The 20,586-nt window shown below is 31.1% G+C and overlaps 1 protein-coding gene across 2 annotated transcripts in view; it reads left to right on the forward strand.

The window, feature by feature from the left end:
- The window catches only part of LOC106477994 (rho-associated protein kinase 1-like), a 51,959-nt gene that overhangs the window by 26,610 nt on the left and 4,763 nt on the right, over positions 1–20,586 (forward strand). For both annotated transcript variants that reach the window (XM_013938500.2, XM_022381522.1), the window contains 4 exons: positions 662–760; positions 3,367–3,632; positions 6,184–6,520; positions 6,913–10,578. In XM_013938500.2, the coding sequence (XP_013793954.1) occupies positions 662–760; positions 3,367–3,632; positions 6,184–6,520; positions 6,913–8,799 (2,589 nt within the window). In that variant the 3' untranslated portion in view covers positions 8,800–10,578. The remainder of the gene's footprint in view (positions 1–661; positions 761–3,366; positions 3,633–6,183; positions 6,521–6,912; positions 10,579–20,586) is intronic.

Consider the following 20,586-nt stretch of genomic DNA (forward strand, 5'->3'; position numbering starts at 1 on the left):
AATTAAAAATGTAGGAAAAAAGAAGTTAAACATTAAAAGTTAAGAGCATTGAATTTTCTTTCCTACTGAAATTGTATTAATGAATTTATATATTAAAAAATACTTTGACTATTAATTTCAAAGCCAATATAGTCACCAAATTTGGAATTAATGCTGAACATATTGAGTGTGTTTTAGATCAAATTTTCTTGACCCTTATACTGACCTGTTTAATATGTATTGGTTACACATTATGAATTTCCTATTGGCAATATTTGGTGGTGATGGTTTGTCTTCTGTTTCTGTGTTACAATTCACCTATTCCATATATTTACATTGATTTATATTATTATAGGAGTTGCTTCTTTTCATGGTTTTTATTACTGGAAGGAAACCAGCATTCTTCATCACACCTATATTGAAAAATTATTTGATTTCATTCAGTTGTAAGAAATTTTGTCTAAGGTTAATCTTTTCTGGTCAGTGTGCTGTTTATTTTTTTGTGTAACTTTTGACATCACTTTGTAATTTACTAAGTTTAGGGTAAATATTTAAGAAAATTATTATGCAGTAAAGATTTTTATTTATTTGTGAACATTAGCACCTATATTTGGAAAATGGCTCCAAAAAATTACACCCTTTTCAAGTAAGATATATGATTTATTATTTTCATATTTTGTAGGAGATGGGCAGACATGATGACCTGTGGTCTCTCTTCTACATGTTAGTGGAGTTTGTAAATGGACAGCTTCCTTGGCGAAAAGTTAAGGATAAGGAACAGGTGATTACTATGAGACCTATTAAGAAGTTTAAGAAATTTACAATGACATTTGGACTGTAGTTTTAGATAAGTATTGATACAAGAAATGTGGAAACAAGTAACTTATTAATCCTACCTGTGTGATTATTATTGTGAGTATTATTGATTAGTCTAAATACTCTTGCTTGATACTTAAGAATTGTTTTATATTGTTATAATTATATATATATACTTCTTGGGTCAGTAAAGAAACAATGTATTTTGACCATGATCTATGTCTATTTATGTATGTCTGATCTTGAAGGTTTTATCCTTTTATTCACACTCTTTATTGCATGTAAGTTTATGTAATTTTAAAGCATTGATTAACTCCAGACACTATTTGATGATCAATATTTTGTTTTGATGGTTTCTTCATGTGCTCATTTTACAGCGTTACTGATTCTGCTAATGTGCCAAGGAATGTGAAGAAAGTACTTAGGTAAAAACTAGTCTACTAGGTTATAAAAAATAAGATCAATTGTACAAACCAATTTGTTAATCTGACTGTAGCAAGGTACATTGAAGCACAAATCATCATATAGTATGAACAACTAATGTTGATTCCCTCAAAAAGATTCTGTTCTTGCAAAATAGGAACAAATAGTCCTGACTAGACATAGAAAACATTCATTAGGAGGTGTATCAAGGTCTGTCAGAGTAGGTAACACAATAGGAGAAAAAAACAGCTTTGACCGTCTCTCACAGCCCATGTCTCTAACAGGAAGGCTCTATAAGGATATTAGTATAGATCCTTCCTGGAAAAAAAAAAATAAAAGAATATGAGAAACATCAATGGCAAAAATATCCGAACATCTCCTCCCTAAAGCAAGTAACAAAATAAAATATCTTTAGGGAAAGATGATAGAGTGAAGACTTTGCAAAGGCTATAAAAGAGAAGCCAAGCAACTTAAGAACGGACTTAAATCCCACTAAGTACAATGTCCAGGCTCTCGTGAGAGGCGTAATAAAAAAAAAAACTCAAAAAAGAACCTGAAAAAAGTAGGCCTGACAGAAGCACATGAGTTCTGTGGCAATTAAAAATGGCTGAGAGGACAGATTTATAACTGCAGTAGAAACAAACAAACCCTAATAATGAAAGAGATGTAGTGGGGGGGGGGGGAATGAGGCAAGCTGTGAATGGGTTGTAGAAAGACAAGAATTCTGTAAACACCAACTCTGAAAAATAGGTCAGTGGGATGGGTATGCTGCCAGAGCTACATTTGAGCTATCCAAGAAGAGAAGTCAGCTTTACTAACAAAGGTCTGCATAACAGCCTGCCATGCAGCTGTAGACAACAAATATCATTGTGGAAGATGTACAAAAAAAAAGCAATAGGATCTCTCTTTAAGATAGACAAGCGGAGTGGAACATAGATAATTAATTTTGTTACTGAACAAAAGAAAGGAATAATTTCATAAAAGACATCCTTAATTTTTATCATATGAAGTCTCTTTTCATCAATGAGTAAAGAGTTTTTTTTTTAGAGTCTATTTAAAAAGTATTTCTCACAAACTAGAATTTTGACTGTTAAAAACTTATTATTCTATGTGGCATGTGCATAGTATGACTTATGATTTCTTATACAATTGCAGCAATGTAAATACTTCAATGTCGAGACATTATCTAGTTTAACATAATTAATGTAGCAAAATATTTTTGTTCTTTTATTCAGTGTTACAGTTTGGAAATATAAGTGTATTAGAGTTGCATAATAAAAAAATACATTTTACCCACACTGCTAACTGTGTGGAAGATTTTTAAAGTTTAAATAGGTATTGTTGCATGTATTGTGTACAGTGGAAAATATGTTGTTGTTTTTTAGGCTTGTTTAATTTATACTATCTCTTCAAATGTTTGTAGTAGTAGTAGTCATTAATGGTCTCATACGTGTATAGGATTATTGTGTTTATCAACCTCATTTCTGAAAATGCATGAGAATATTAGAAGAATGAAAGTTTGGGATTTTTTTTAAGCACCAATTTTTGAATGATTTTACAGCATGCATGCTAGTTGTATGTTTGTTAATAAGGTTAAAAACTATAATCTTAATTACTGTAAAATGAGTGTGGGACGATTATTGTTTGCTGTATATATAACAAATTTCTTCCACCCACAAAATAGATATAGAAAAATAGGCTTTTGTATGGTATTCCACATGATAAGCTAAAGTGATATTCAAACTTTGTTTTTGTTAATGTTTTAACATTTTTCTGTTTCTGATCCATATGGACTGTTTTTCTTAAAAGTTTCTTGAATATCAGAAACTGGTATAGTCTGTCTTAGTGGCAATAGATTTTGTATCTCTCCATAGGAATCGTGATTCTTTTCTAAGTTCAGTTGTAGTTTTTCTTAATGTTCAGCATACCATAATTGTTAACATACGTATACACACAATTGGTTTCTTAAGAAACTGATTGCTTGTTTAAATTTATAAGTAATCTAAGCTTACATAATTCATTTCTAAAACCATGTGTTCAATTGATTTATAACTTCTATAACAATTTATAACAAACTAAAATTAATAGGCTAATACCTTTGTTAACTTCACTGTATTTTGAAGTTTAAAATGTCAACTTTTCTGATAGGTTGGCTGGATGAAAGAAAAATATGACCATCGTGTTCTGCTGAAACATCTCCCTTCAGACTTCAGACAATTTCTGGACCATGTTTGCTCCCTGAACTATTATGAAAAGCCTGATTATGATATGCTTGCAGGACTGTTTGAACGATGCATGAAACGACGAGGAGTTAGAGAGAGTGACCCATTTGACTGGGAAAAAATTTACATTGATACTTCTTCTGCAACCACAACTTCTACTTCTGCTGTTGTTTCCAAACCTATCCTTCCAGAGTAAGTGCTGTATTAATTATTTTATATTAAAAATAATAATTGCTTCAAATTTGAAGAACTTGACAAATTGTACAAACAATTTATAGAACGCTGACATACTGTTATGGGTGTTAAATATAAATATATAAGACATGAGGCTTTTTTTCCAAAGTGAAGACTAAACGTTTATTACTTAATTTGGAATATACAGGGTTGTTCAAAGAATAGTCAATCTCACTTTTATTAAAAGGTATGGGTTTTCACATTTATAAAACTGAAAATTAACTTGATATATAAGTTATTATGAATAGGTTTCTAATTATTGCTGAGCACTAAATATAGTAATGTTCTTTTTTTGCAGTTAGCACCTTACAGTTGCATTTACTTAGGTTGAACAATGTGTTGTTGCACTTAGTGAACTATTTAAGAGACCTTGTCATTATGGAATGTTAAGCTTTCTTACTGAATGGAATACACACAAATGTAACATTTTGATATTAAATTAGGTAGAAATATTTGCCTATGTTTGGCAAAGTTTTTATGTAATCACATATTTCGAATCTGAAAATTGCCAAAATTTGTAAATACCTTCTCTTTAGACACATACTTTCAGGGTTCTAGTTAACTCCCAGGTCCTGTATGCATGAGAACTTGATGGGATGCACAAGATTTTACCCCCCGGGCACCGAATACACACCACGAAATGTCCCATATGCAAGGCAAGCACAAGTACTTTGCTTCAAACTTTGTACCATAACAAACTAAACAGCATACAGCTGTCTGCAATCAACTTCTAACAGGTTTCATCAATGACGATAAATTGCACAAAATAAAGCCACATGAAAGTACCACATGATTAACTTTTTCACCTCGATAGGTCAGAGTGTGCATGTCACAACCTTTCACAGAGTTACTTTCAAGATTTAATTAAATTACTTTATCAATGTATATAAATACGCTCGGCATCAGATAATAAATCAAAGTTTTGTATTTTTTAAGCTTTGATTTTATAAGGAAATATTTTAAATTCTCAATCTCCCCTGGTATGAGAACTGTGATGTTTGTTATCTAAATTCTTCCCTCTTCTCTAATTTTTATTAGCACCTCTCAAGAAGTACAAAATTTAAGGTACATTACTCATTATAATGTTTTCATCATTCAGGCAAAGCATAATTTACATAGCCTTTAATCTTATTCAGTTTCAGAGAAATAAAATAAAAAATCAGACTTCTCCTGCCACACCCATCTGTCACATCCTCTCTTTCAGAACTTGCCAATAATTCCCTCTGACATTTAAGACTATATTATTTATAACCAGTAGAAAGCCAAAGTTTTTCTCTATCAAATGATGTATTATATTATTTGTTGTCTATACAGAGAATTGTCTATTTTCCTTCCAATCAAACTTTATTCCCACAGGAAACACATCAATGAGCTTAGCTGAATTTTTAACAGCTTTTGTAGCACATTTAAAAAGCCAGGAAAATTGCAATAGTTATTGAACATTGTCTCCTTTTTGCATGTTATCAATCTGTGTTCTTTGGTGCATTATTTAATTAAACAGAAATTATTTGATAAAATAGTACAATTAGTATAACAAAATAAGGTTAAGTTTCATCACCAGTCAAGAGCAAAAGACCCAGGTTAGTACTTTATTTCTTCTTTAAATGTGTATTCTATATTTATTATTATCAAAGTAATTAAAATCTAAAAATTATAAACTTCTTAGGTTAGCTAAAATAGAATAAATAATAATATTAATAATAATAATTTTTATGAGGTACACTAGTGAGTTGTCTGTGCATTATGTAATTTAATACCATAATGTATAGTGTTACAAGCTTTAAGCTACTTAAGATAAACAGTTGTGGTTTTTTTTGTTACAATTTGCTGTCATTCCAGAAAGAAAATAGGGGGAATTTATAATTATTTCCTAATTTTGTATGGTGGTTAGGAGGTCAGTCTAATCAGTCAACCTCGTATAGAGTTAGGGTAAAGAAAAATAACAGATAAGATATAAGGTTTTCTAAAATAAAAACATTTGATATTTATTTTGAAGGTTTTAGGGGTTATGCAAATGATACTTGAAAATTTTCAAATGAAAAAAAGTATTTTTAGTCTTATAAAAATTACTTTGCCACTCATAAAGGGAAACAACATGCAGTAAAAATTGTAAATAAAGTTTTTCATTGCACATTAGCATGTCCTTTTCCACTTGCAGAAAGTAAACATGTAGTGTACATTGTAAATAAAATTTTTCATTGACACTGAAGTGCTTTTTTTCCTTTTTTTTTTTCCTTTATTAAATTCTACATATGGGACCCTTGAAAATTAGGTTGGGAATCTACTGGGACTCTTGAAAAAAAAAAGTTGAGAGTCTGGGACCCTTCACTGAGGGACCCTAGTGAGAACCCTGTTTTTTTAACATAAATCACAAAATGTAAAAACTTACTGTTAACTTTTTAGTTCCATAGTGTTATTAGATTGTGAAAAAGAAATTCAATAAAGTACATGTTGTCTGTGTCAAGGCTTAGAACCAAAATATAAATTATTTTAATTTGTTTATCTGCAGCACTGTTCCTCTGGCAACTCAAGGAACGGAGAATATGTTGGAAAATAACATTTTGGTTACTTATGAAGACCGTGGAGAGAACTACACACCAGATGGGTACTGTGAAGCTGTACGTGTTAAGGACTCTTACTCTAAAGAAGATCCACGAACAAAGTACAGAACATCAGGAAATTTTACATCAGAGCCAACAGGACGAGTCGTAATCCCTGATAACCATCAACGTGCAGTGACTACCAAGTCCACAACAGTGTGTGAGAACATCAACCTCATAAATAATAATAATAATACCCAGAAAGAGAAACAAGCTGATGTAGAAATTGGAGACTCAAAAGTTCAGGTAGGCTGTTTTCTATTTGAAACCAACTGAAAGATATAATATATAAAGGTACTGAGCATAACAGACTTGTGCATTTATCAAATTTGTAGGCAGCACGTAATTGACATAGTTTAATCTTTTTACAAAAGGGAAACTTTCTAATTCTTATCAGTATTGGAATTCCTCAAAATGTTTCATGAAGGGAGCAGCCAACTAGGTTTTAAGAATGCAAATCATGGAAATTAATAATGGTTTAGGTCTCATAAAAGAACAACAACAAAAGGCATAAACAAAAATGGAAACCCAACTCTAGAGGTTTGAAATAAAGAAAAATGGTCTATATTAAACAGATTGATCAATTGTACAATTTTCTGGTTATCTAAAATGGTGCTTGTATTTTTTAATTCTTTTAGGAACAGAAGGAATTCAGGAGAAAGAAAGATAATGTCCAACAAAAAGTGAAGGCTTGGGAGATTAGAGAATCAGATCATGTGTTATCAGTAACAAAGCCAATACAGAAGACTGTAGTACATAGTAAAACCAGAGAAGAAGTCCCTGTATGTCAAAAGGAACTGCCTGGACTTCGGAGAGATGCAATCCAAGAAAATGTAAAAAGAGAATTAGGGGAAAGGAATGAAAGTCCACAAACCAAAGATTTAGATTTCACTGAACAAGTGTCTGGTAACCAAGCTTGTGAAATACCTAAAACTACTCAAAGTGATGTAAGTAGATGTACACCACCATTAAGCACCCCACCAACAGAACCCAGACTCCCCCGAGATTCTACAGTTGTACATCGAGAGTCTAAACCTCGTCGGCTTTACCCTGTCAGGACACGTTACAGGGATGTATCTGTGACTCAGTTTGCCATAGCAGATGATGATAATATTTCAGCAATGCAGCAGGTGACAAAAGGTGGAGCTGCTGCTTTGACTCTTGCATCTAAATGGCAGGTTTCTTTTGATGATAGTGAAGAAACTGACAATGAATTGGAGGAACATGTCACAGCTACATCTCCTGAACATCGAGCTCTTAGACGTGACCAATCTGGTGCTTCTCTTCATAAGTCAGAAAAACACTCTACAGACAGAGAAAAGTGTCATGCCAAATTAAAAGAAAAGCAAACAGAACCTTTGTTTGATAACAAACAAGGGGAGAAGGAGGAAGAGCTTCTAGTCCCTGAGAAGAATAAAATAGCTAGAAGAAAATCTTCATTGAAGTCCAGTGTGTCACAAAAAGTCAAATCACACTTTAGAGATGATAGAGTAAAGGACAGGTTTCATATCCAAAGAAAAACATTGCCACTGATCTCATCATGTAATAGAAATATACAGCGCTCATGGAGTTTTCCACGACTCCCGTATGGGGTACACTCAATTCTTCTAGTGTCTGTGAAACACAATGCATCAGAATTTACACAAAGACAAGTTCAAAAAGGAGGAGAGCTTAATTTTGTGCAAGATGGTAAGCAAACTAACATTGTATCTAGAAGAGCTTCTTTACCCAGTCTTCAGTTCTGCTTTACAGATGGTGTGAAGAATCATAATCCTGATGTGCAAACGAAAGGAACTTGTTTCAAAGATTTAAAAGAAAAATTTGAATTACAAAACAGTAATATTGCAATGTTTGATCAACAGATTGTAAATTCTGTGAATAGTATTAAGGCAGAGGAAGCTACAAAAATGTCTGAAGAAGCTGCAACAGAAAGCAGTAAATCAGGGACAAGATCAGTAAGTCCACACTCTAGGGGCATTCTTAAAAAACCTAGTCTTGAAAAGTCTGCATCTCAAGAACTTCAACATTTTGTTTCACGAAAAGTTGTTCATATCTCTGGTGATGAAAGAAGAGTTTCTGTAGGCTCACAAGAAGTTCCTAAGAAATTGAAAACAAATCCAAGTAAAAGTGAAATTGGAAAAATGTATGGGCCAGAACTTAATATTTCCAGTTGCACTGTTTCAAGTGATGATAATTTAAAAGCTAAGAGAGACGAATCTGCAGATATGTTTCTAAGAGGGGATGAGAAAAGTAATACTTCACTTTTGCAGAAGAAACAAAAAGAATTAATATCTGGTAACTATAATCAAAATGCATCAGTAACCATTCTCTCTGATGTACCGGAGACCTATAAATTAGCTAACCTCAAGAGCTCTGAAATACACATACCAAATGATTCTAGCAGGAAAACCTCCCAAGTTGTTGTGTCTTCTGTGGAAAAGTGCATAACTGATAGCTCATCAGCAAGAAAGCACTGTGATGAAAAATTCCTTTGCTCGTGTCAGAAAAAAAAGGTGTTAAAATAATGGACACATCTTTCCATAGAAAAGATAAATATAGTATAGGTGCTATTTCACAGAAACAAGTAGTTGATCCTGTGCAGTCATTATCCAGCAGTGTTGCCGACGCCCCACCATCTCGCATTCCAGTTCGACTTGGGGAATCCCAGAGAGAGTTTCTGAAGGACTTAGATATCAGTAGTATGTTGAAGAGTCAGACTATAACAGGTTTGGATGATCTTGATCAACAAATAAAATCAAAGGGAGCACAAGAACAAGAAAGGCCAGAATCTTCAGTTGAAAACATCCACCAAGGTGTTTTTAAAAATGAGTTTGTATTAGAAAAATTTAACAGACATAGCATACAAGGCTTAGAGTACCCTTCCAGTGTTGGAAGTTTACCAACTTACAGGAGTGTATGTCAGATGTATATCTTATCTGGGCCTTCCATGGAAGTTTCTATTAGAGATGGGCAAGATGATATAAACACTGGATTAACTGATAAAAAAATAAATAATTACTGTGAAGAAAACTATGAACAGGTTGATAAAAGTTTTGAAAAGACTGAAGAAAATATTAAAAGCAGTGGCATGACTGATCAAAGAACATGTGAACCTACTAATGGCATTAAAATAAAACTGTCTAACTCCATTGATGAATCTGAAAAAGAAATGCCTCAAATCAGTGAAAAGAAGAAAGAAGCTTGTAAAAAACGTGGAAGTGATGTAACTGAAACTACTGAAAATCAAAACAAAAGATTAAGTGAAGCAACAAAGAAATCAGCAGTAGGTAAAACCGAAATCAATGAAATACCTAATTTAACAAAAAACATTATCAGTGACTTGCATGAAAGAAAACTGGGTGAAATCAGTAAACAAATTGAAGTAATAAAAGCTGATACTGCTGAAGTGTGTGGGAAAATTAAAGAAGGTACACTTCAGATAAGTGAAAATGTTGATTTAAGAAGGGAAAATATTAGTGTAAAATCTGAAGATATAGCTGATATCAATATAAAGTGTGAGGATGAAGTAATCAAACAAAATCATGAAGAAGAAGTAACTGAGACTAATGTAAGAGATGACAAAGAATTACTAGAAACAACTAAAAAGCCTGTAAGTGAAATACCTAATGGTAAGCCAGTACAGGATACTTGTTATCCCAAAGAATATCTAACAGCAATGTAAAAGATACAGAAACAACTGAAATTAGTGAAAATGATAAAGGTTATAAAATGTATAAAGAAGAAAATGGTGGAAGAGAAGCAGCTGAAAGAATCCAAGAAGAAAATATTGATTTTATCTCAAGAGATAGTTTTTTACTACAGCAGTTTCAGAGACCTTTAACTGATGACTCCAGCTCAAAAGTAGAGTCCCATTTTCATCGTTCTAGATACAATCGTAGCATCAGTTGGGAGCCTCAAACTCAGCAAGAGAAACCAGAGGTTCTTCAACGTCGAGATAGCTCTCAAGAAAAGCCTGCAAAAAATGGGAGATTGTTCAAGCCTCAATCGTATAAAAAGTTGCAACCACCTGGAATTGCTACTGGAGAATCTCGTATTCCTAGACCAAGAATTCGTCAACAGCTTTCTGATCCTAGTGGGAAACTCTATAATTATAATGTCAGCATACATGCATTTGGAGAAGATTTACGTGATTCAAGCCTGGTTACTCCAAGCTTTAAAAATAAGGTGCCTAATTGCATAGAAGAAAACATCCAGAAATCACCAGCTTCTCTTACCAAGGAAGTAGATCAGTCACCCAGGGCATCACCAGAAAATGTACCCACTCATGTGCAGGTTTCATCTAGGTGAGTATGCTTGCTTTCATAATAACTGTTAGTTTTAATTTGGAAATGACATTTTGAACAATAGTTTTCAGTATTACTGATTTCTCAAGATTCTGTATGTGAAGAGCATCTCATAGAATATTGAGTTTCTGCTGTGTAAAAACCAAGGCATTAAAAATAATATACTGATACACGTGCAGGTCTCACCTAGGTAAACATGTTTTGTTTATAACTGTTGCTTTTCTTTTTTTCAGTATTGTAACCAATGGTTTGTCAGCCTTAGTGATTTTTTTCAAGATAATATGCATGCAGAACATTTCCTGGCCAAGTTTTTTGATAAAACTGAAATGGTAAAAGTAAGCCCTATTGTGACAACAACAGCACTTTCTTTTATGTATCATACTCAGAATTAGAGCTGGGCATTTAGTGGAATTTGCTAATGTGCTCATTAATTCATTACCATTCAACTGATAATTTATTTTCACATCAAATGGAGGAAAAAAAGGGGCAAACATTTTGGCAAAAGTTTTTTGAAAAAATAACCTGAAAATTTACTTTTTGGCAAATTGCTAGTGTTGAGATGATTACACAGTCATTTTGTTTATAGAAATGTGCAATAATCTCCATATAAATCAAATAAATTAATATTCAGGTAATGAAAACATTTTATTGTAAATGATAGTAATTATGTTTTTGTTCAAAACATATTATAACTGCTATTACAAATCATTAAGTAGCCAGTTAGCCAATTGATTTTGGTAAGTTGTTTAAATACCACAAATATGAAAATGTTATTCAACAAATAAGAATTTGAGTCATCAGAATATTTTGATGGCACTTAATCTACTTATTAAAGGTACCTTAACCTGATGTTTTTTTCTTCTAAGGAAATTCATGGAGCTTTCAAACAGATATGATTTAACATACAAAAATGTTTTGTCAACTAGACATTTTCTCATGAAATCATAAACTAGGACTCAAACTACTATATTTACTATGCCGTGAAAAGTCTAATTCTTGATGTATCCTATATCACATTTAACCCATTGACTGTGGCTGCTGCAAACTTGCATTCAACTTCCAAGTGGTGGAACGTGCTCTAAATGACAAATCAGCAGCCAATGGACTAAACTTTCTTTATAGATGTTTTCAAAGCTACTTCTACACTATTAAATAATCAAACCACCTGACATGACATCATAAAATAGGTGGCAAGCAAGACCTATACAAAAAATAAGCAGAAAATAAACACAAAGAAAACACTTCAAAATCAAGAAATGGATAATATACTCTCTAGGTGGTAATAGGTTCTTAGAAAAAGTTATTATTTTGGATGGACAGAAAAAATGTGCATGAAAATGTATCATAATGCAAGTTAATACAAAACCTTTAACAAACAGAAAATATGATTAACAGCATTCTGTGAGTTTTTTTCTAAAAATTTCTTTAGGATCACTTACTACAACTACTTGTTGTAATGTGTCCTCTCATTGTTTGGGTTCTTTTGAATTATTTGGTGAAAATAATGTGAAGCCCAGTCCATAATGAATTCATTTCTTTCTACAATAATGCTTTATACAGGCTATGTTCACTGGTAAGCCTAACTTCACATACAACATTTTTACTGGAAATTTCAAGATATACTTAATTCACAAAAAACTTAATCATTTATTTACACAATGTCCTCAATAACAAACTTGCAGACTGACTAACTTAACTGACAAATATGCTCGTGAACTCTCATTGTCTGGCAATTTTATATTGTATTAGTTTTCTACATACAACAGAAAGCTTTGAGATTCCACAGAGGCTTAAACCCATGAAACTTGTAGACCTCACAAAATTATTACATCATGTAACTCTAGTGAACAAAACATTAAAACAATAAAAATATTGCCAATGATATACTGACATTTTGTAGAAGAAAATTAACACATCCTTCGGGAGCCAAGGGGTGTCTTTACACTACAATTTGATGAATATTAAAAGTAAGTTAAATCTGAAACTCCCAAAGATGGTGGTTTTGGATGTATCTTTTTGAGACAACTTCAAGACAAGTTTGTTTGTTAATTGATAAATACTTAAGTGAAATACAGCATCCTCAAGTCTCCATACTAGCTAGTACTAAGGTCTACCCGCTGGGAGTCAATTCAGTATATATCAATAAAACCACATTCTCAGCATCATTAATTAAGCAATTGCCAACCTTTTATACTTCTGCTATCACATTTTTATGTTTAGCTTTCTATTGAGATACGAATGATTTCACCTACAGCAGACAGGAACACTTTGAAATCAGCTACAGGCATAATATTGTACTTGGCTTGCCACACAACATCTACCAAGGTGTTTCCAAACAGTTTTTGAATAATGTTATTTGGAGACTTCCATGCTCTTTGTGCTTAGCCATTAAGCATGTGATGCACTGATGGATTCTAGTCACTGTACCATTTCAAATCACTTTTTGTAGCCCCCAGTGTTAAAATAGTGCGAGAAATGCCTTCTTCTTAACCAATAAAAATTTCCAAATACTTTCAGATCAAATTAAGAAAAACCGGATTGGGTAGTTTTTTTTTTTAACAAAAATGTCCCCCACTTGCTCGTGAGGAGGGGCCTGTTGAAATTGTGAAATTTTCAAAGAACTTTTCATATGAAATTAATAAAAATTATCTCCCCCCCCCAAAAAAAAAACAACAAACTTGCAAGTAAAAGATTATAAAAAGATATGGACAGTTTGGACCATAGATCTATGTCAGGTGTTAGTGAGTTTCAATGTCTTTCACTGTTGGAAATAAAATTGTACAAAATACATGCAAGAATATGTGCAATTTGACCAATAACACTGATATTCATAGAAAAAGTAGAATAAAGAAATAACAGAACTTGCTAGATATGGTACTTAGTTAAGAATTTTTGTATACATAGAAAAGTGATTAATTGTAAAACCTTTTCAAAAATGTTTAAAATATGCATTCCATCTACCGAGATCCAATATTTCTTTATTCATATTTCTGTGAACATCAGTACTATTGTTCAAATTTCATGTATTGTTGAACATGTTTTGAAAATATTTTTTTTCAACAATTAAAGATGTGTTCAACTGGATGACACCTCATGTAGGCATATGGCCGAAACTAATCATGATTTTTAAAATCTTTCATGTGTGAGGTGTTTTTAAGGTAATAAATTTTATCTTAATATAAAATTCTGTGAAAATGTCTAAGTACCCTCAGAAGAGCACTCTGTTGTTTAATTAATGTACTTCATGAAATTTATTATGAATCAGAAATATAATATAACGGCAGTTAGTGAGATAACAAGTAGATACAAGTTAACATAAGCTACACACACTTAGTTCTTGGGATTGAGTTCACAATTTTACATGAACACAATTATATTCAGCTGATAAATCAAATTATGGTGAACAGAATGTACACAACTTATTTAGGTGTTAAAGCACATGGATACTTCAGGTTCATCTTTACTGTACAAAAGAACAGTAAACTTGCACATATCACTTGTTATCAGTTGTTAAAGGTAGAGTAGGATAAAATTAACTAAATTAGATGGCACTTGTGTACAGATAAAAAATTAAAGATAAACACAGAACATGGACTTATTACAAATAAAATCTGATTTATTAAAAATTGTGACAGTCACTGTCATCAAAAGTAAGAGTTATGAGTAATACCATAAACTTGCATAAACATATCATTACATCCACCAATGTTACCTCAACCTCGAACACAGTAACTATACAAACCATCCCAGAAACATACAAAACCAATTTCCGGTGCTTAATTTTTACAACATCCGAACCCAAATCTTTAAAGTAATATTTTTGTTTTTTCAGTTTTTAACAATTTTCTTAATATTTAGTTCCTACTGAAGCTCAATCTGATTGATAAATTAACATTTTCCCAGTCTATAACATGAGACACACAAACCACATGCTCTGCAAAAGCTGGTTCATTTACCTTAAATTTATCTATCACATTGTTATGTTCCTTAATTCCAAATTTCAGGTCTTTTAATGTTTGGCCAGTATAAAGTGAAACACAGAAAAGAGAAATTTTGATACCAAATTTTTCAGCTTGTTAACAATATTCTTATACACCTGTAAGACAGTTATTTGTTACATTACAATTCTCTCTATATTTGTTTTTATTATGTTACCTATTTTTGTTGACATACCTTGAACATGTAGCAAGCAAACTCTCATGCCATTAACTTTACTATTTTCTTCTAATGTTGTACATACTGACATTTTTAGTTTATTACTATATATAACTTGGCAGTTAGTGATATTTGCGAATTGTTTAATTGACTAATACAGTGTATTTCAAATCATGTTACATACAGAAAAAATGTTAACAGTGGGTGCTGCAAATCAATTACTTTTGGTCTAATCAGCAGTTAAAAATTAGTGGCAGATAGCCTTTTAACTTTGCCATCAAAGAGTGAGCAAAGTTGGCAGTGGGAATTGAACCTGAGACCATCAAATTACGAGCCCCCACCTCATCCAAATCATCATAGATGCACAAACTTGAACTAAAAGAACAATTTATAATAATAAAAGTGGGCAGAGTGTAGCTGGCCCATTATGTAGCTCTATGCTTAACAACAACCAAGCATAATAGCAATATTTTGATTACTTAGATAATTGGAAGAGTCAAAAATGCAGATTTCACTTAGTTGATTATTTTTGTTATAATTAATACTATCAGAATTTTGATAGTTTGTTAGAATAATCAAAAACACTAATTTCAGTTAATTGACTTAATCATAATCTCAATCAACTGTTGGAATAATTTGAAACAATAACTTTGATAAATTGATTTAATTATAATTTCAAGTAACTGTTCAGTTTAAATGACACTAATCACTGCTCCTAGGTAGTCGATTAAGTTGTCCAGCTTTATTGCTATGCTTGTTATACAAACTAACAGTAATATTAAGATTGTAGCCTTGCTACATAAATTAATAAAACTAATTCCAATCTTAAATCACAGTTGTAAATACAGATTGTCAGTGCTCTGAAAAACAAAGGTGCAAAAAAAAAACAGGCTATTTTGTGGCCAGGGGGTTACATGACCTATTATTTGGTAGAATGGCATGAAACCAAAAATGGTTTTCTCTAAACTGACATTGAGAGAAAAACCATTATCCCATTTAGCTACCATATTCACAAAATTTAATAAACCTTCTATTTCAATTAAATTAATCTCCAGTGTAAACCAAATTAAAATGTCCTTCAAACTTCTTTAATGCTTCATTGCCATTACACTGCACCAAAAACATGTCATCCACATATCTTTACAACATCAAAAGTTTAAAAACAGGAGAATTTAAGGTGCCTATTTGAAATTGAAACATAATTTGCATAAAAGGGAGAGAGAACAAAGTAGACACCATAGCTAAACCTTTAATGTATCTCCATAACTTATCCCAAACCCTAAAATATGTGTTCAACACATACTTGTCTGTCAGCTTAATAATCTAATTTCTAAAGAAGGAAATTTTTCCTCAGCTAGTAATCTATTCTCAAAACAGCTATTCAACCAAAACCTTTATGAACAAAGAAATGTCAAATAAGGCTAGTTTATCTGTAGACTCCAAATTTATCTCTTTCATTTTATTAACAAAGAGATTACCATAGGTGTAAAATCATCATCTTATTATTTTGTATACAATAATATTTTAGTGTGAAGTAAGCCAACACTTTATTATTTTGAATGCTAATCCTACAGATCTTTATCCTTATTGCATGTTGTTGTTTCTTTCGTCATTGCACATTAGGCCAAGAAATAATAATTCTTTGTTTATGGTAACATTGCCAAGAAAAGTTAGGATATGTAGGTAAGATTTTTTATTAAGCATTATTGTGCTCCACTGTACACCATTATCAAAATAGTTTTTAATGCATCTTATCAGATTAAGAATTGGGTTACTTTCAGTTTCATATCTATTCTTTTAGCAATTGTGCATTATCCCTCTTCTTCTTATAGCATATCTACTTCCCATAAGTCTTATGGATTATAGGCTGAAGTCCTTGTTTCTAATACGCAGTTACCCAAACTTTCATTTAAAATACTCTAGGAAAATAGCATTTATAGTTGATTTATAGATACCAAGCCAAATCGTCTTAATAACATTTAACCATTTTTATAAAATTATCATTCATTAACATACATCACACATTATGTGTGTCAATTATGCATTTTAAAACAAACCACCAAAATGCAAGTAAATAAACAATTTTTTAATTAACTAAACTAAATTAATAATATGTAAAACTTGTGTTTATTTTTCCATTTCACAGTAGTATGTAGGTGTTTTTAACTTCTAAACTCTCAAGTTGTAGTGAAAAAACTACTTTTGAATTGTGTATACAATGTATAGTTATATATTTTTATACATTAATATTATTTGCAAGATAAAATATAGCTCCATTTTTCAAAAAATGACAAATTTTAATAAGCTAATATTATCCTAAGATAAAATAACTACCAATTTTTCAAACTTTATGTAAGCATTTTATTTCTGGGTATTGCAGGAGTTGCACAACAATGTGTATGGTTTAAAAGTTTTGTTTTAAAAATGCCACAGTTGAACTCTTCCATGGAGTAGATTGATAATTATGCACACAAACAAAGTATTTGGCTATTTGCAAGAATTCTGAAATGAACAAAACATTTCCCTCACCAATCATTGTGCACCTTAAGCTATTTTTCTGAATGAGTAAGCTAATTACACAGGCCTGTGATGGTTTTATTGTCTTGAAATTTTTTACATGTTCTACAGTAATTTCTCAAAGCTGAATCCAAAAATGATATCCATTTTTCTTTATCACATACAGATCTTTCACAAATGTCATAACGCAATACATAAAAGTAAGACCACAACACGTAGTTTTCAGACAAAAAGACAGATATCACAAATAGAATCAGGATGTATGAGAATGCATATTTGTATGACATCAATGTTCTTGCCTTTTCTATAGTTTGTTTGTATTTTTGTTAACAAACATAATAATAAAAAATGTACATTGTGGTAAACAGAATAATAATTTGATCTAAATAAGAGTTTTTCTTCCTGATTTGTAAAAAATCTTTGTGATAAAAAAAAAAAAATTAGTATTATTTTCGAAATCTGCGTAGGTGAATTATTGAAAATCTGTTATTAAAGCCGAAACAATTTTTATGAAATTCAAATTTACAGGCTTGTATTATTTAGCAGTGGTATAAAGTGAACTAAGTGTTAATACACTTTAATAGTTTGTAAGCTATACTTGTTTCAAATTACATTAAACAACTGAATAGTGTTGCTAGAGATGGATACTTCGAGAAACTGTCACCTGAAAAAACAAAATCAAAACAAGAATATTTAAAGAAGTATTTTGAGCAAATTCATAAAAAACAGTAATAAAACATCAGTATAATAAGACATAAATGAATTAACAAAATAATATTCTCTAATTATTTGTACATTATTATGCTGATGGATTATTACTATTTTTTAAGGACACAATCATTCTATAAAAACAATGTCAAATTCTGTGTTTTAGGAAAACAAAAAAGTTGAAATTTTTACAGAACTACTTAGTAGCAACATAAAATAAATCATCCACTAAGGTTTGTTAGAAAACTTAGCATAATAATGATAAAATAAAAACAGAGCTATATTTTAATATCAAGTTATTACTATCCTTACGATGAGGACTTTTTTGCTTTATATAATTTCAAGGTAGTTTCACTCACAGTTGTGTCTTGTGTACAGGTTCGTTACAAAACTTGTTCATACAAATAAGGGGTGAAAATGTCATTGATAAAAGTATATACATCTAGTTGTCTTCTCTGGACATATTTGAAAGAAAAAGTGTAAGGCATATAGGGTCGGAGCCTTTTCTCCAGGGTCAGTGGAGTTACTGCAAAAACAATTTTCTCTAGGCCTCATGGATGCTGTATTGCAATCACAACCTATTTATACATAATCAGTCACAGATATGTTTTGTAATATTATTATAAACTACATTGTAAAAGCTACTTTATGTGTCGTGTTTGTGTTTTACTGCCTTATTAAAGGACTGGTACAGCATTAAAATTGTTAAGTAACAATTTATTAAACTTGTTGTTTATTGAAAGTTGATTGGTACATTTACATTTTTTTTATTTATCACATGATTAAAAGACTGGCATGACTAAGTGGATGAAGAATACTGCTTTGCATAATTAGAAATTTGCTTGTTCCAGATGTGCTGTGTCTATTACAACTTCCTCCAGAACATAAATTCAGGAAAGTAAGAGGTGTATTGTTACAAACATAACACTTACAGAATGTAAAACATATTTTACACCTTATTAAATGTTAAAAAATACAGTAACACAATTATAAATTAGGAACATAACACAATGTAGAAAAGTAAACGTATTCTCTACTTAACATAAAGTAACCCTAGAGTTGGCAGTGTGTGCTGCCAACCAGTTGCTTTCTATCTATTTGGCAGTTCAAAATGATGGACAGTGGTAGATAGCCTTAGTAGTATTGCCAAAACTCAGAAACAAATGTAATGACCTCATGACTGAAAGGGTGAGCAAGTTTTGTGGCAAAAAGAACAGAACTCGAGAACCTCTAATCATGAGACAACATTCCTAATCACCAGACTATGCTAGTCCAAAACTGAACAAACTTGGAATCAATAACATTAAAAAAAAAGAACTTATAATGGTAAAAATCAGGTTTTGATACCCTTGGTAAGCAGAGCACAGATAACCCATTTTGTAAGTTTGTACTTGACAAACAAGCATAATGGCAATATTTTGATTACTTGGATAATTGAAATAATCAAAAATAATAATCAGAAACCGAATTTTAATTAGTTGGTTATTCTTTAAGTCTTAATACTAATCAATTAAGTGTCAATAAATTAATTGAAAAAATAATCATAATGACAATATTTGGATAATTGGAATGATGAAAAACAGATCATCTGAGACACCAGTTTTGAGAAGTTGATTATTTTTGTTAAATTAATTGATTTAATGTTAATTTCAGTTGTTGGATAATTGAAATAAATGAAAATGGTAAAAATTGCAAACACTAGTTTATTATTTTCTTGACATTAACAATCTAATTAGCTTGATTATTGGATAGTTGGAATAATCAAAAACAATAATAATTCAAAACACTAGTTAATTATTTTTGTACTATTAATGAAGTTAGTTGTAATTTTGATTAATCAGTTATCTTACATGAAACTAGATGATATAATTGATGTTCATAGATAATTGAATCAATTGCCCAGCTCTACTCATAATGTAATTGATGTGTATATATTACATGAAGTTACTTTCATGAATTCAACAAAGAATTCAATGGCTCAGATAAATTACAAATGCAAAGACAGGTAGTCATTATTATTACTTTTTTTTTAATATTTTGATTTAGTGAAACATTTGTTACCTAGTCTAAGATTTACGTAAAGTGTTTTATGTAGATGGTCTAGCTACAAAACAGAACTTGTAGCAAATTGCTTATTGATAGCAACCTTTTTTTTGTAATTATATTTTAATTAAAGTACTTTAATTATGTGTACAATAGCTCACATTTATATTAGTTTGTTTATGTAAATTTGAAAGCTGGTTTATATTTTTAAACCTATTAAAATAGAATACTGTTGTGTAAGTGCACCTCAAAACTGATTTGAAATTAACTCTTTATACCTGAGTTGATGCTACCAGCACCTGTCTTAAAATCCCATTTTATCCATCAGATGGTGATAGCATCTGATAACATTTATGTCTCTTTGGCTGAAAGCTAATCCAAACCATGTTATTATCAACCATTTATAAATAGACCAGAAACTTTGTAAGGTATAGTGATAATTATTAGGACATCATAAAAATAATTCTTGCAGAATGTGCAGAAAAGTATGGGTTTAAAAGAGTTAAATGTATTTATTTAATACTGTAAGTACTTCCTTACCTGTAACTCAGAACCGTTTTAAAACTACATATTAATATTGATGAT

Source organism: Limulus polyphemus, unplaced genomic scaffold, assembly GCF_000517525.1.
Source record: "Limulus polyphemus unplaced genomic scaffold, Limulus_polyphemus-2.1.2 Scaffold171, whole genome shotgun sequence".
NCBI classification, from domain to species: domain Eukaryota; kingdom Metazoa; phylum Arthropoda; class Merostomata; order Xiphosura; family Limulidae; genus Limulus; species Limulus polyphemus.